General features: G+C 47.8%; 1 protein-coding gene across 1 annotated transcript in view; it reads left to right on the top strand.

The window, feature by feature from the left end:
• Nucleotides 1-6,215: 6,215 nt before the first annotated feature.
• CDRT1 (CMT1A duplicated region transcript 1) overlaps nucleotides 6,216-14,890 on the top strand; it is a 30,268-nt gene continuing 21,593 nt past the window's right edge. The window contains 5 exon segments of the mRNA XM_027519024.1: nucleotides 6,216-7,415; nucleotides 10,935-11,111; nucleotides 12,942-13,177; nucleotides 13,179-13,367; nucleotides 14,172-14,294. Of these exon segments, the coding sequence (XP_027374825.1) occupies nucleotides 6,911-7,415; nucleotides 10,935-11,111; nucleotides 12,942-13,177; nucleotides 13,179-13,367; nucleotides 14,172-14,294 (1,230 nt within the window). The 5' untranslated portion in view covers nucleotides 6,216-6,910.

The following is a 14,890-nucleotide window of genomic DNA, read 5'->3' as shown; positions in this document are numbered from 1 at the left end:
TTCTTGCTCAATCATGTCTGACTCTGTGACCCTATGGACTGTAGCCTGCCAGGCTCTTCTGTCCATGGGATTTCCCAGGCAATACCAGAGTGGGTTGCCATTTTCTTCTCCAGGGGATCTTCCCGACTTGGGGATCGAATCCGCGTCTCTTGTGTCTCCTGCATTGGCAGACAGTTCTTTACTAACATCAGACCTTTAGGCAAATGACAAATTGTATCTCAGTGGGTTTCTGAGGACATAACCTGAAATCCCTTCTGGGATTCACTGGAAATATAACTTCTGGGTCTTTTCCATGACCTGTGTCAAGGCAAGCCTCTTCCTCTTTGCCTTGTCTGGTGATCCTGTCTCAAGAGCACATTATTTCAGCATCGCTTGACTTGTTTCTGGAGACCCTGTCAGACATTTGAATCATAGGATTTACACAGTGTAGGATTTTAATTTCCAAACTGAATTTTAAATTTTTGAATTTTATTGACTTTTAAAAAATCTGAATTGTAAAACTCATGACATCACTGCTGCTTGTGGAGATAGATTTGTTTCATGATCCTACTAGGTTATAACAGCTCTCCTTCCTATCCTGCAGAAATTGGTGACCTTTTCTTAGATCTTACTCTCACTGATACCTAAATTGGTTAGAGTCTTGCAGTCCTCAGTCAATACCTTTTGGTTTTGGTTATTCAATAAGTCATGCATCCAGGTGGGACTTAGGGCAGTCTAGTGGTTAAGACTTCGCCTTCTAATGCAGCAGGTGCGAGTTCAATCGCTGGTTGGAGAGCTAAGATCCCACATGCCTCGTGGCCAAAAAACCAAGACATTAAACAGAAGCAATATTGTAACATTCAATAAAAACTTAAAAAGTAGTCCACGTCAAAAAAATTTTTTTTAAGTTATGCGTGAGTAGAACTCTTCGATAACGCGGTCCACCTCTGCACCTTTGTGGACTGGACACCATGAAGGACTTTTCAACGGCAAAGGTCAAGGTACACTATGTTTGCACTTCTAACAGTGCTCTGAAAGGAGGAAATGAGATCAGCTTGGCCACCGTGTTTTTTCTCAACCCCCGTAGGTTGTTGATGTTTCTTCTTTAAATGCTCACAAACTATTTGATAAAGCATCTTAGAATTCAGGTACAAATTCACATCTAGTCTGCTGTTTCCAGAATCTACCTTATTTTAATTTAAAAAAATCTAGACGATTTTATCTGTCTCCGTCCTCCAGCATTCTCCCTAGTTTCTCAAAATTTACTGCTTGGATTTCAGTCACATTGGTAAATTGTGTCAGTGTTGTGAGATGTCATTTGTTTAGGCCACACTCAGACTCATAAAAGGAACCCTCTGGGTGTCTCCTCACCTGTCTTCAACACTGGCTTCTCTTTTTGTTCACTTGTTAAGGGCTTCCCTGGTGGTTCAGGGGTGAAGAATCGGCTTGCAATGCAGGAGACACAGGAGACGTAGGTTCAATCCTGGGGTCCTGAAGATCCCCTGGAGGAGGAAATAACTCACTCCAGTATTCTTGCCTGGAAAATCTCATGGACAGAGAAGCCTGGTAGGCTAGAGCCCATGGGGTTGCAAAGAGTCAGACACGACTGAGCAACTATCACTTTCTTTCTTTTGGCTTGAAGACCTTTTTTCTTGATGTAAAAAAGTAGAAGTTGCTCAGTTGTGTGCAATTCTTTGTGATCCCATGGACTGTACAATGGAATTCTCTAGGCCAGAATACTAGAGCAGGTAGCCTTTCCCTTCTTCAGGGGATCTTCCCAACCCAGGGATCAAACCCAGTTCTCCTACGTTGCAGATGGATTCTTTACCAGCTGAGCCACAAGGGAATCCCAAGAATATTAGAGTGGGTAGCCTATCCCTTCTCCAGGGGATCTTCCTGACCCAGGAATCGAACCAGGGTCTGGTCTCCTGCATTGCAGGCAGATTCTTTACCAACTGAGCTATCAGGGAAGCCCCTTCTTAAATGTTAGTAACACTCAGTTTTGCTGTGATCAAAATTGATTGATCATCACAGCAAAACTGGGTGTTAGGAACATTTAGTTTCTTTCTATTGTTGCCTAAAGTGACAGTCATATCTTCTTTTCCTTGGTCCAAAACTGAAAATTGCCTAAAACAAACAGATTAAAAAATAAAAAGATAACAAAGGCCAGTGATATGTTCTCTGTCATTTTCTCCAAGCTTTGTATATATATCTCCAAGCTGTATGTCATATAGGAGCCTCCACTCTCTCTGGCAGCTCCTTAAGCACAGACGGAATGTAGGCCTCACACTAGGACACCCCACCAGGCAGTGGTAAGCACGTGTCTTCTATGATGAGAACAGGGCCCAGAGGGGCTGTAGGGCTTGCCCAAGTCCACAGCTCCAGTAAGAAAACAGTGGGGGATTCCAGCCCATCTCTAACTCCCAAGGTTGGGCCCTCAGGCATGAAGTCAAGGCCGAATTGGATTGTAAAACTGCTTCTTTGGTGTATGTCAGCCCCGCAGATTAAAACCCTAATTTATTTAGGCCTTTAGGAACAAGCTACTTCCAGTCTGTAGCATTTCTGGGGGTAACGTGCTCCCTATACAGGTGCTTTGGGCCTCTATGCTCTGTCTGGCCTTCCTGGTGGACCAGAAGCTAATCCACTCTTGCCTCTTCTCCAGGCTTGAGCTGTTAGCACTGATCTCCTGGGCATGATTCCTGTCTTCACCCTAACCTTTTATAAGACCAGTCTGGCAATGACTTCCACTGCCTTTCTCTGGCAGTAGCTGGTTTCCAAATGTGGGCGCTAGAAATGCTCATGCCATTGCCTGCCTTTTGATAGTGTTATAGTTGCTAAGTCATGTCTGACTCTTTGTGACCCCATGGACTGGAGCCCCCCAGGCTCCTCTGTCCATGGGATTCTCCAGGCAAGAATACTGGAGTGGGTTGCCATTCGTTTCTCCAGAGGATCTTCCTTCCTCTCCAGAGGATCATCCTTCCATCCAGTAAAGGATGAAGGGGGATCCTTTACTGTCTGAGCCAGTGGGGAATCCCTGCTTTGCATGTAATACCTCATTTAATCCTCACACTGACAGTGAAATGACACAGACACAGAATGAACTCTGTTCGTTTCCAAGGCACACCATTCAATATCATGGTAATCCAAGTCAATGCCCCAACCAGTAACGCTGAAGAAGCTGAAGTTGAATGGGTCTATGAAGACCTACAAGACCTTCTAGAACTAACACCCCAAAAAGATGTCCTTTTCATTATAGGGGACTGGAATGCAAAAGTAGGAAGGCAAGATACCTGGAGTAACAGGCAAATTTGGCCTTGGAATACAAAATGAAGCAGGGCAAAGGCTAATAGAGTTCTGCCAAGAGAACGCAGTGGTCATAGCAAAGACCCTCTTCCAACAACACAAGACAAGACTGTACACATGGACATCACCAGATGGTCAACACGAAATCAGATTGATTGTATTCTTTGCAGCCAAAGATGGAGAAGCTCTATACAGTCAGCAAAAACAAGACCGGGAACTGAATGTGGTTCAGATCATGAACTCCTTATTGCCAAATTCAGGCTTAAATTGAAAAAAGTGGGGAAAACCACTAGACCATTCAGGTATGACCTAAATCAAATCCCTTATGACTATACAGTGGAAGTGAGAAATAGATTTAAGGGACTAGATCTGATAGACTGCCTGATGAACTATGGATGGAGGTTCGTGACATTGTACAGGAGACAGGAATCAAGACCATCCCCAAGAAAAAGAAATGCAGGAAAGCAAAATGGCTATCTGGGGAGGCCTTACAAATAGCTGTGAGAAGAAGAGAAATGAAAAGCAAAGGGGAAAAGAAAGGTATACCCATCTGAATGCAGAATTCCAAAGAATAGCAAGGAGAGATAAAGCTTTCCTCAGTGATCAGTGCAAAGAAATAGAGGAAAACAATAGAATGGGAAAGACTAGAGATCTCTTCAAGAAAATTAGAGATAACAAGGGAACATGTCATGCAAAGGTGGGCTCAATAAAGAACAGAAATGGTATGGAGCTAATGGAAGCAGAAGATATTAAGAAGAGGTGGCAAGACCCAGAAGAACTGTACAAAAAGATCTTCATGACCCAAAAATCATGATGGTGTGATCACTCACACTCACCTAGAGCTGCACATCCTGGAATGTGAAGTCAAGTAGGCCTTAGGAAGCATCACTATGAACAAAGCTAGTGGAGGTGATGGAATTCCAGTTGAGCTATTTCAAATCCTAAAAGATGATGCTGTGAAAGTGCTGCCCTCAATATGTCAGCAAATTTGGAAAACTCAGCAGTGGCCACAGGACTGGAAAAGGTCAGTTTTCATTTCAACCCCAAAGAAAGGCAATGCCAAAAAATGCTCAAGCTACTGCACAGTTGCACTCATCTCACATGCTAGCAAAGTAATGCTCAAAATTCCTCAAGCCAGGCTTCAGCAATGCATGAACCGTGAACTTCCAGATGTTCCACCTGGTTTTAGAAAAGGCAGAGGAACCAGAGATCCAATTGCTAACATTCACTGGATCATCGAAAAAGCAAGATAGTTCCAGAAAAACATCTATTTCTGCTTAATTGACTATGCCAAAGCCTTTGACTGTGTGGATCACAATAAACTGTGGAAAGTTCTGAAGGAGAGGGGAATACCAGACCACCTGACCTGCCTCTTGAGAAACCTGTACTCAGGTCAGGAAGCAACAGTTAGAACTGGACATGGAACAACAGACTGGTTCCAAATAGGAAAAGGAATACGTCAAGGCTGTATATTGTCACCCTGCTTATTTAACTTATATGCAGAGTACATCGTGAGAAATGCTGGGCTGGATGAAGTACAAGGTGAAATCAAGATTGCTGGGAGAAATATCAATAACCTCAGATATGCAGATGACACCACCCTTATGGCAGAAAGTGAAGAAGAACTAAAGAGCCTCTTGATGAAAATGAAAGAGGAGAGTGAAAAAGTTGGCTTAAAGCTCAACATTCAGAAAACGAAGATCATGGCATCCAGTCCCATCACTTCATAGCAAATAGATGGGGAAACAGTGGAAACAGTGGCTAACTTTACTTTTTTGGGCTCCAAAATCACTGCAGATGGTGACTGCAGCCATGAAATTAAAAGACGCTCACTCCTTGAAAGGAAAGTTATGACCAACCTAGACAGCATATTAAAAAGTAGAGACATTACTTTGTCAAGAAAGGTCCGTCTAGTCAAGGCTATGATTTATCCAGTAGTCATGTATGGATGTGACAGTTGGACTATAAAGAAAGCTGAGCACTGAAGAATTGATGCTTTTGAACTGTGGTGTTGGAGAAGACTCTTGAGAGTCCATTGGACTGCAAGGAGATCCAACCAGTCCATCCTAAAGGAGATCAGTCCTGGGTGTTCATTGGTAGGACTGATGTTGAAGCTGAAACTCCAATACTTTGGCCACCTGATGTGAAGAGCTGAGTCATTTGAAAAGACCCTGATGCTGGGAAAGATTGAGGGCAGGAGAAGAAGGGGATGACAGAGGATGAGATGGTTGGATGGCATCACTGACTCAATGGACATGGGTTTGGGTAGACTCCGGGAGTTGGTAATGGATAAGGAGGCCTGGTGTGCTGTGGTTCATGGGGTCACAAAGAGTCGGACACGACTGAGCGACTGAACTGAACTGAACAGTTGTCTCCCTTTTACAGATGAGGAGACTGAAGCATAAAGGGTTAAGTAATCCACCTGTGTTCACAGACCTTGTGAGCAGCTGGGCTGGGGTCCAAACCCTGGGGTCTGACCCCAGACTCCCCACTCTTCTCCGCTCAGCTGTGGTGTCTCCAGACACCAGGGTTGGCATGTGATTGAAGCTTGAAGAGACCCCAAATATATGCTCAGGTCCAATGACATTTTTTTTACTAAGGAGTTTTACCTGCAGAGATTTCCATTTAGAATTCTTTTTTTTTTTTTAATTATTATTTATTTACTGTAATATGTGTATTTACTTGGCTGTGGTTGGGTCTTTGTTGTTATTTATTTACTGTAATATTTGTATTTACTTGGCTGTGGTTGGGTCTTGGTTGTTATTTATTTACTTTAGTATTTGTATTTACTTGGCTGTGGTTGGGTCTTGGTGGCAGGCCTTAGGATCTTCCTTGTGTTATCAGGGATCTGGCATCGCAGTGCAGACTCTGTAGTTGTGGCTCATGGGCTTAGTTGTTCCTCGGCATGTGGGATTGTGGTTTGCAGACCAGGGATTGAACTCACACCCTCTGTGTTGGATGGGCAGCATCTTAACCACTAGACAGCCAGGGAAGTCCCTTGGTTAGCATTCTGAAACACTTAAGTAACTTGAAAAGTGAAGTGAAACTGAAGCAAAAGTGTTAGTCACTCGGTCATGTCCAACTGTAGCCTACCAGGCAAACATATATTAAGCATTTATGTTTTCACTTTGATGTTAAGAAGATAGTTATAAACGTATACAAGATCATTCTAACTAAACAGCCATCCACAGAAGCCTCCATCTAATTTCATATTCATAAATATTTAAAATTCATTCACAACAACAACGGAAGCCTCAACACCAGGCTCCACCATATATTTTTCTCTTCAAAAGGGGTCTATCACTGTCTAGATTTGACCACCTCTCTTCCTGTTCTAGAAATGAGATGACCAGCTCTTTCAGAATATACAGCAACTGCCTCCCTCTGAGCAGCACCAGGCTTAGGAGATTTACGGTAAAGGCATGTTTCCTAGGAGGTCAGTACTGAAAGCCAGACTCAACCGGCAGTTTCTGGGAGAGAGAACTTCTCCACCCCATTGCAGCAGTGTACCTTTTCTTCAGGAGATGTTCATATCGGAAAAGGCTCAACTGGGATACTCATCAGCGTCTCCTGTCCGTCTGGGGTTTGGCCGAGGGCAAGGATAAAATGAGCCAGTCCTCTCGGGGCCATGGAAAACCTGGAGTCCAGGCTCAAGAATGCCCCGTACTTTCGCTGTGAGAAGGGGAATGATTCTGTCCCTGTGTGCCAGAAGTGTGAGACGTGTGTCCTGGCCTGGAAGATCTTCTCCACTCGAGAGTGGTTCTGGAGGGTGGGTGCTGGGTTCCAGAGGAGGTTCCTGGTGAGTGTCCTGCAGCAACTGGACAGCCTGTACTTGTTACACTACTTCCTAACCCTCCTGCAGACCACGCAGGGCAAGGATCTGGTCTACCACAGGACCCGGGTCGACCTGAGCAGGAAGGAGGGCAAGATGATCCAGTCCTCCTGGAATCAAAAGCTGGACGAAACGGTGGAGCAGAAGATGCGGGAGGCTCTACATTGGCTCCAGAACAGCAGCCAGCGGACGAAGGCCAACTACACGCTCCTGCTGCTGCAGATGTGTGACCCCAGCTTGCTGCTCACCGCCACTGACGTCATCAGAGTCCTGTTTCTGAGAGAGTGGGGTGACACCTCAGGTAAGTGAGGCCACAGGTAGAGAGACCGGGGGTCCCTGGAGACCAGGAGCCTGTGAAGGGATGGGAGATGTGGACGAGCTCAGGTTGACGGGCATTTCCAGATGGCAGGTGGTGGTGGGCTAGTTGCTCAGTCGTGTCCGACTCTTGGTGACCTCATAGACTGTAGCCTGCCAGGATCCTCTGTCCATGGGACTCTCCAGGCAAGGATTCTGAAGTGGGTTGCCATTTCCTTCTCCATGGGAACTTCCCAGGATACAACTCAGGTCTCACCTGCATTGCAGGCAGATTCTTTACTGACTGAGCCACCATCCTGGTGCCTGGTCCTGTTGACTGAAGGAGAAGCTGCTGAAATGTGACTTCCTTCTGGAAAATGATGAAATGACACATGCAGAAGGAACTTTGAGCTGTCAAATGTGGCTCAGGGACTTCTTCATCCCTGAAGCCCAGAAGTGGCTGGTCCTGCTGTCTCTGCTCATTAGTGCCGGGCCGGTTCCCGCCTCAGTGCATTCAGGATCGAAGTGGGTTTGGGAGGGGGTTAAGGTTACTGCTGACTCGTTTTGCCCTTCAGTTTGCACTGCACGGAAACCAGGCCAAGAAGTCCAAACCTAGGACTTTTCTCCATTCAGTCAAAGTCAAAGTGTTAGTCACTCAGTCGTGTCCTACTCTTTGTGACCCCATGGACTGTAGCCCACCAGGCTCCTCTGTCCATAGGATGCTCCAGGCGAGAATACTGAAGTCGGTTGCCATTCCCTTATCCAGGGGATCTTCTCGACTGAAGGATCGAACCTGGGTCTCTTGCATTGCAGGCAGATTCTTTACCGCCTGAGCCACCAGGGAAGCCCTATTTCCATTCATTCCACTGTATTCCTTGCTTGGACATGAAATTGAACCTGGATGTGGAGTTTATCCAAAGCTGGGTCAGATGTTATTGTTTAGTCTCTAAGTTGTGTCTGACTCTTTGGGACCCCATGGACTGTAGTATGCCAGGCTCCTCTGTCCTCCACTATCTCCCAGCTATGCTATGTTAAGTCACCTCAGTTGTGTCTGACTCTGTGCGACCCCATAGACGGCAGCCCACCAGGCTCCCCCGTCCCTGGGATTCTCCAGGCAAGAACACTGGAGTGGGTTGCCATTTCCTTCACCAATACAAGAAAGTGAAAAGTGAAAGTGAAGTCGCTCAGTCGTGTCCGACTCTTAGTGACCCCATGGATTGCAGCCTAACAGGCTCCTCCATCCATGGGATTTTCCAAGCAAGAGTACTGGAGTGGGGTGCCATTGCCTTCTCCGACTATCTCCCAGAGTTGGCTCAAATTCATATCCCTTGAGCCAATGGTGCTATCTAACCATCTCATCCTCTGCCACTCCCAGCCCCTTGCCTTCAGTCTTTCCCAGCAACAGGGTCTTCTCTAGTGGATCTGATCTTCACATTAGGTGGCCAAAATATTGGAGCTTCAGCTTCAAGGAGCATCAGTCCTTCCAATGAATATTCAGGGTTGACTTCCTCTAGGATTGACTGGTTTGATCTCGCTGTCCAAGGAACTTCTCAAGAGTCTTCTGGAGGCATGAAAGGACTGAATAAGGCTGGGATAGGAGTTCTCCATTATTGTTGTATCAGAATCACTTGGAAGGCTTATTGACACCCAGGTGGCTGTGGTCCTTCCCCAGAGCTCCAGCAGGTATGATGTGGGTGATGAGTCTGCACTGCTAACATGTTGCTAGGAGATGCTGATATTGGTCCGTGAACCTCATTTTGGGAGCCAGTGGTCCAGTCTGTTGGTGAGAAGGTGTTGGCCAGCTGGACTAGGGCAGCAAAAGCAGCCAGAAAGGAGGCAAGGGACTGGGGTTGCAGGGGGCTGTCTAGAAAGGCAAGCAGAGGTTTAGTGGCATGGGAGAAGGTTGGAAGGGGGCAAGAGATGGAGAGATTCAGAGGTCGAGCTCTTGAAAGTGGGGGATTCCTGCTGTCCATGAGACCTGGAGTGTGGTCCTGTTTGCAGACTCATAGAATTTCAAGACAGAAAAGGCAATGGCACCCCACTCCAGTACTCTTGCCTGGAAAATCCCATGGGCGGAGGAGCCTGGTAGGCTGCAGTCCATGGGGTCGCTAGGAGTTGGACACGACTGAGTGACTTCACTTTCACGCATCGGAGAAGGAAATGGCAACTAGCTCCAGTGTTTTTGCCTGGAGAATCCCAGGGACAGGGGAGCCTTGTCGCCTGCTGTCTATGGAGTTGCACAGAGTCAGACACGACTGAAGCGACTTAGCAGCAGCAGCAGGGGACTATTAGGGGCTTCCCAGGTGGCTCAGTGGGTAAAAATTCCTGGGTTGGGAAGATCCCCTGGAGGAGGAAATAGCAACCTATTCCAGTATTCTTGCCTGGAGAACCCCATGAACAGATGCGGGCTATAGTCCCTGGGGTCACAAAGAGTCGGACGTGGCTGAAGAGGCTGAGCATGCACGAAGAGGGCTATTAGAACTTGATAAAGGCACTTGCTTTCTTTGGTGTGTCCAGGAAGTAAAAGAATAATTATATGGAATGAAGAAGTGGTGGAGAAAGTTAGAGAATCCGGTCAGTTAGGTTAGAGATTGACCAGTCCAGCGCCTTTATTTTGTGGTTAATGATGTTGAAGTTCAGCGAATCTGAGTGACTTGGTTGTGGTCATCCAGTTGGGGGGTAAAAACCAGGCCTCCCATCCTAAGCATCTCCCATGGGCAAGGCTGCCCTTCAGACAGGGAAGCAGATCTGCCCACACACGTGCCCTGCTCTGAGGTCCTCCTCCACCGTAGGAATCATCTCCTTGTATTTACAGGTCTCCCTCTCCTAGGGGAGCTTCTCTATTAAAAATGAAATTTTCTAATTTGACTCAAGGGCATTTATTCATATCACCGAAGAAAATTAAGTAAGTGCTTCAAAAAAGCAATCTCTCTTTCAACTCCTGCCTCTTTCTCTCTTTCTTTTCCTCCTTCCTTCTCTCTCAGTCTCTATCTATCCTTGCATATATAGAGAACTGATGAGGTTTGCAGTGGAGGCAGGGTGGCAAAGGCTAACAGAAGCTTTCTGTGACTTTTGTGTAGAAACTCAGAGACCCCTAAATAAAAACAGACATGACTGGCCTGGTCTGTTTTGTGTGCTGCTGCTACTGCTGCTAAGTCGCTTCAGTCGTGTCCGACTCTGTTCGATCCCATAGACGGCAGCCCGCCAGGCTCCGCCGTCCCTGGGATTCTCCAGGCAAGAACACTGGAGTGGGTTGCCATTTCCTTCTCCAATGCATGAAAGTGAAAAGTGAAAGTGAAGTCGCTCAGTCGTGTCCGACTCTTAGCGACCCCATGGACTGCAGCCCACCAGGCTCCTCTGTCCATGGGACTCTCCAGGTAAGAGTACTGGAGTGGGGTGCCAGGGCCTTCTCCGCTGTTTTGTGTAGATTTAAAAGAAACCAGTAGACCAAAAGCCACTTTTCTTCAGCACTTCCTCTCCATGCACCTGTTTCAAGGGCCACTCGTCTTGGTCTTTTGTTCTTCAGGGACTGACCCAGACTTTACCAACATGTTTTTCATCCCTGAGAAAGGCCACACACACTCGTGTGACACCTCACAAGTCTGCTGGGCAGCCAGAACCAGGCACACAACCTTCCCGTTGTCCAAAGCTACAGGAAAAGCAAGCTTGCATGACCTTGTGCATCGGGGAGCAGCCACTGCTGGTAAGTCCGCTGGTGGCAGGAAGGCCCAAGGGGAGGGGTCCCTGTGGACCTGGAGGGGCTGGCAGGTGATGGAATCTGAGGAGGACAGATGTGGGCAACTCACACTCATTTGTTGTCTACAAAGTGGGCTGGGCACTCTGGTGTTTATTCCCTCATTTAATCCCACGTCTGGTAAGTGGGCTTCTCCAATGGCTCAGCTGGTAAAGAATCTGGCTACAATGCAGGAGACACAGGTGATGCAGGTTTGATCTCTGAGTCGGGAAGATCCCCTGGAGGAGGAAAATGGCAACCCGCTACAGTCTTCTTGCCAGGAGAATCCCATGGACAGAGGAACCTGGTGGGCTAATCCATGGGGTCACAGAATCGGGCACAAGTGAGCGACCGAGCATGCACATGCTCACTGGTGAGGTGAGAAACAAGGATGAAAATCAGTCAGTGTGATCCTAAGTCTCCCTCTGCACCAGGTTGTATCCCTTGGTCTAGCCCCCCGACCTCTGGTACAGGGAAGGGGAGGGGCACCTCCAGGATCCAACCCACCAGGAGCTATTTTTGCAGCACTGGATTCAGTCTTTATTTATTTGTTTGGCTCTGTGAGGTCTTAGTTGTGGCATGTGGGATCTTTAGTTGTGGCATGTGGGATCTTTAGTTGTGGCATGAGGGACCTAGTTCCCTGACCAGGGATTGAACCCAGACTCCTGGACTGGGAGTGCGATCTTAACCACTGGGCCACCAGGGCTGTCCCTGGATTCAGTCTTGAGGTGGAAATAAGAGCAGTGGGGAATTGGGCTCTGACCTTAAGCCTGTCCTCAGTTGGTTTTTGAATCAAGACACATACATGGAAATATAGGAAACACAAAGCATAGATTCTAAAATGCTTTTTATATGGAAAATTTGAAGTTTCAAAAAATAGGTTTGTTTTTGTTGTTCAGTTACTAAGTCGTGTCTGATTCTTTGTGTCCTCATGGACTGCAGCATGCCAGGCTCCTTCCTCTCTCCTCTCCTGTTCCTGGAGCTTGCTCAAACTCCTATCCATCAAGTCGATGATGCCATCCAACCATCTCATCCTCTGTTTCTCCCTTCTCCTCCTGCCTTCCATCTTTCCTGGCATCAGGGTCTGTTCCAAGGAGGTAGAACAGTGTAATCGTCACCCGTGTAACTGTCTTCCAGGCTCAATAATCGTCACCATCTTGTCCATCTCATTTCATCCACCCCTCTCTTTTGAAATTGTCTGAGACCTTTTCTTGTTGGGATCCTTTAAAGGGAACTCTGGACACCATGCCTTTTCACCAGCAGGGCAGTTTTCATCCTGCAGGTGTCACCTTGAGCTGGGAATGCTGAAAACTGCTTGTATGCTTGGTTAGGGGAAATTGTATTTGCACTTTGGCAGAAGAAATGACCAAAGCTCAGTGGCCTCAGGGTAGACTCTGATGAGCTCTGTTTTGGTGGGGGAGCTTTTGGCAAGGACTTGCTCTGGGCCTGGTGGTGGTGGTAGTTTAGTTGCCAAGTCACGTCTGACTTTTTTGCAGCCCTGCATAGAGTCGGACCTTATTGAACGACCAAGCACATACACACATGAGCTGTAGCCCACCAGACTCCTCTGTCCATTGGATTTCCCAGGCAAGAATACCGGAGTGGGTTGACATTTTCTTCTCCAGGGGATCTTCCTGGCCAAGGGACTGAACATGGATCTCCTGCATTGCAGGCAGATTCTTTACTGGCTGAGCCAGCAGGGAAGCCCAAAAGTGCTCAGAGAAAGCACATGTCCCTGGGTGGGCTTGGACTCATTCCAAAGATGCCCCAGTTGTGCCCCCTTCCCCGGTTTCCCTCTAGAAGTACAGTGGAAGAGTTCGCTCCAGTGTATTTCCGAGATGAACAGGCTATTTTCTGAAAAAGCCAGTGTGTCCAAATCAGGCTTGGCCCCGGCCACTGATGTGCTGTTGGAGCTGGACACTGTCAGAGAACTGTCCTCTGGGGTCAGCAGGTACCGCGACTTCATCCGCCAGCTGCCCATCCACCTCTCCAAGTATATTCTAAGTATGTGGGGCCTGTTGTGGGGTTTCTCAAGCACCCCCTCTCCCTCCTCGTGGCCCAGGTGGGAGGTTCCCAGGCCCACCTCTTGTTCTTCCAGGTTTGCTGGATAGGAGCACCTTGAACAGGTGTAGCTTTGTGAGCCAGCACTGGGCGGCGCTGGCACAGCAGGTCAAGGCCGACCTGTCCATGCACTCCTTCATCCAGCACCAGATCACCTTCCTGCAGGTACGGCCTGTCTGGGAGGGACAGTCAGACCAGCCTCCTTTCTGCCAAGCCTTCCCGTCTGTGGTGGCCCCCAAGCTGGCCTCCAGCTCCACGTGGGCTGCTTCCTCACTGCCCTCATATCCAGACTCCTGATCACCACTGACTCTCTAGAGGGGAGCACCCCATCTAGAAGCCCCGAAGGCAGAGAGAGGCAGAGCCTTCCCCACGCCCCGCGGAGCTGTGAGCTTTCCCCAGGGAGCCTTACCAGAGCTTGTGCCATAAGAGAGCCTCACATACACGGATGTTTACAAGGCCAAAAAGTGTATTTTTAGGTTATGATGCACTATTCCCTGGATAGTAACCACCTCTGGCATTTACAGTTCTGTCTCTTGCCTGAAGCCTGACCCTAAATCAGGGGTTCCTGGTAGTTTGGTTTTTTCCCAGCAGAGGGAGGGGACAGGAGACAGATGAGGAGGCCCTGAGACAGGCCACATGTTGGAGGCTGGGGACCACCCACCATTCTTTTTCTTTTTATTAATTAATTTATTTTAATTGGAGGCTAATTACTTTACAATATTGTAGTGGCTTTTCCCGTACATTGACATGAATCAGCCATGCCACCCGCCATTCTTGCTGGTCCTCCCTGGATGTTTGATGTCATTACCCTCCTCAAGCCGGTCTGCCCATACCACTGGCCCAACTCTCCAGGCCCAGGCCTTCCTGGGCCAGTGCTTGTCCGTCTTTCAGACCCTACCAAGAACTAGTTTTTAGTTTTCTCTTGGAGTGTAAGGACAAAGAATAACTGTTTTCTGTTATTTCCCCCAGGGGTCCTACACCAGGGGAATAGACCCTAATTACGCCAACAAGGTTATTATCCCAATTCCGAAAATGACGGATGATGGGAAGCGCCTTCGTGTGAAAAATCAGAAGTGGAAACTGAGAACGAAGGTGGGTTCTGATGGCATCTGGGGTAAGTGACTGTAGGGTGTCCTTTCTTACTGGCCACGGAAGGCCGAAGTCCAGGCTCGGACCTCACATAAGGATGTCAGACATCAGAGGGTACAGGATAGAGCATATTATGGATGTGGGGTACAGGATAGAGCATATTATGGATGTGGGGTACAGGATAGAGCATATTATGGATGTGGGGTATGGAGGATATGGGATAGAGCATATGGATATGGGGTATGGGAGGTGACGTACCCTAAGAAGGAGGCCAGGGTCCTGTGCTGTGTGTCTGTAAGCAAGTGATTTCCTCTCCTTAAGCAAGTGATTTCCTCTCCTTAAGCCTTATCTTCCTCATCTGTTAAGTGAGGGCTCGTTTGGGTGTCTTCTTGGAGTGCTTCCTGACTGAGTCTCCCACATCAGGTCCTATGTCCATGACGCCAAGCGTCTAGTGGGCAACTCAGAGCCAGCAGCAAAGTCAGGATCACTGGGTGTCCCCATCACTGGGCTGTCCCTGCATTTCATGGCCGCAGAAGTCTGTGGCTGGGGATGGGGAAGGACGTGGGGGCAGGGCCTCTCTGAGGCTACCCTCTCTGAGG

This window comes from Bos indicus x Bos taurus, chromosome 19, assembly GCF_003369695.1.
Source record: "Bos indicus x Bos taurus breed Angus x Brahman F1 hybrid chromosome 19, Bos_hybrid_MaternalHap_v2.0, whole genome shotgun sequence".
Classification (NCBI taxonomy): Eukaryota; Metazoa; Chordata; class Mammalia; order Artiodactyla; family Bovidae; genus Bos; species Bos indicus x Bos taurus.
The sequence above is the reverse complement of the archived record's forward strand: the minus strand, read 5'-3'. Positions and strand labels throughout refer to the sequence as shown.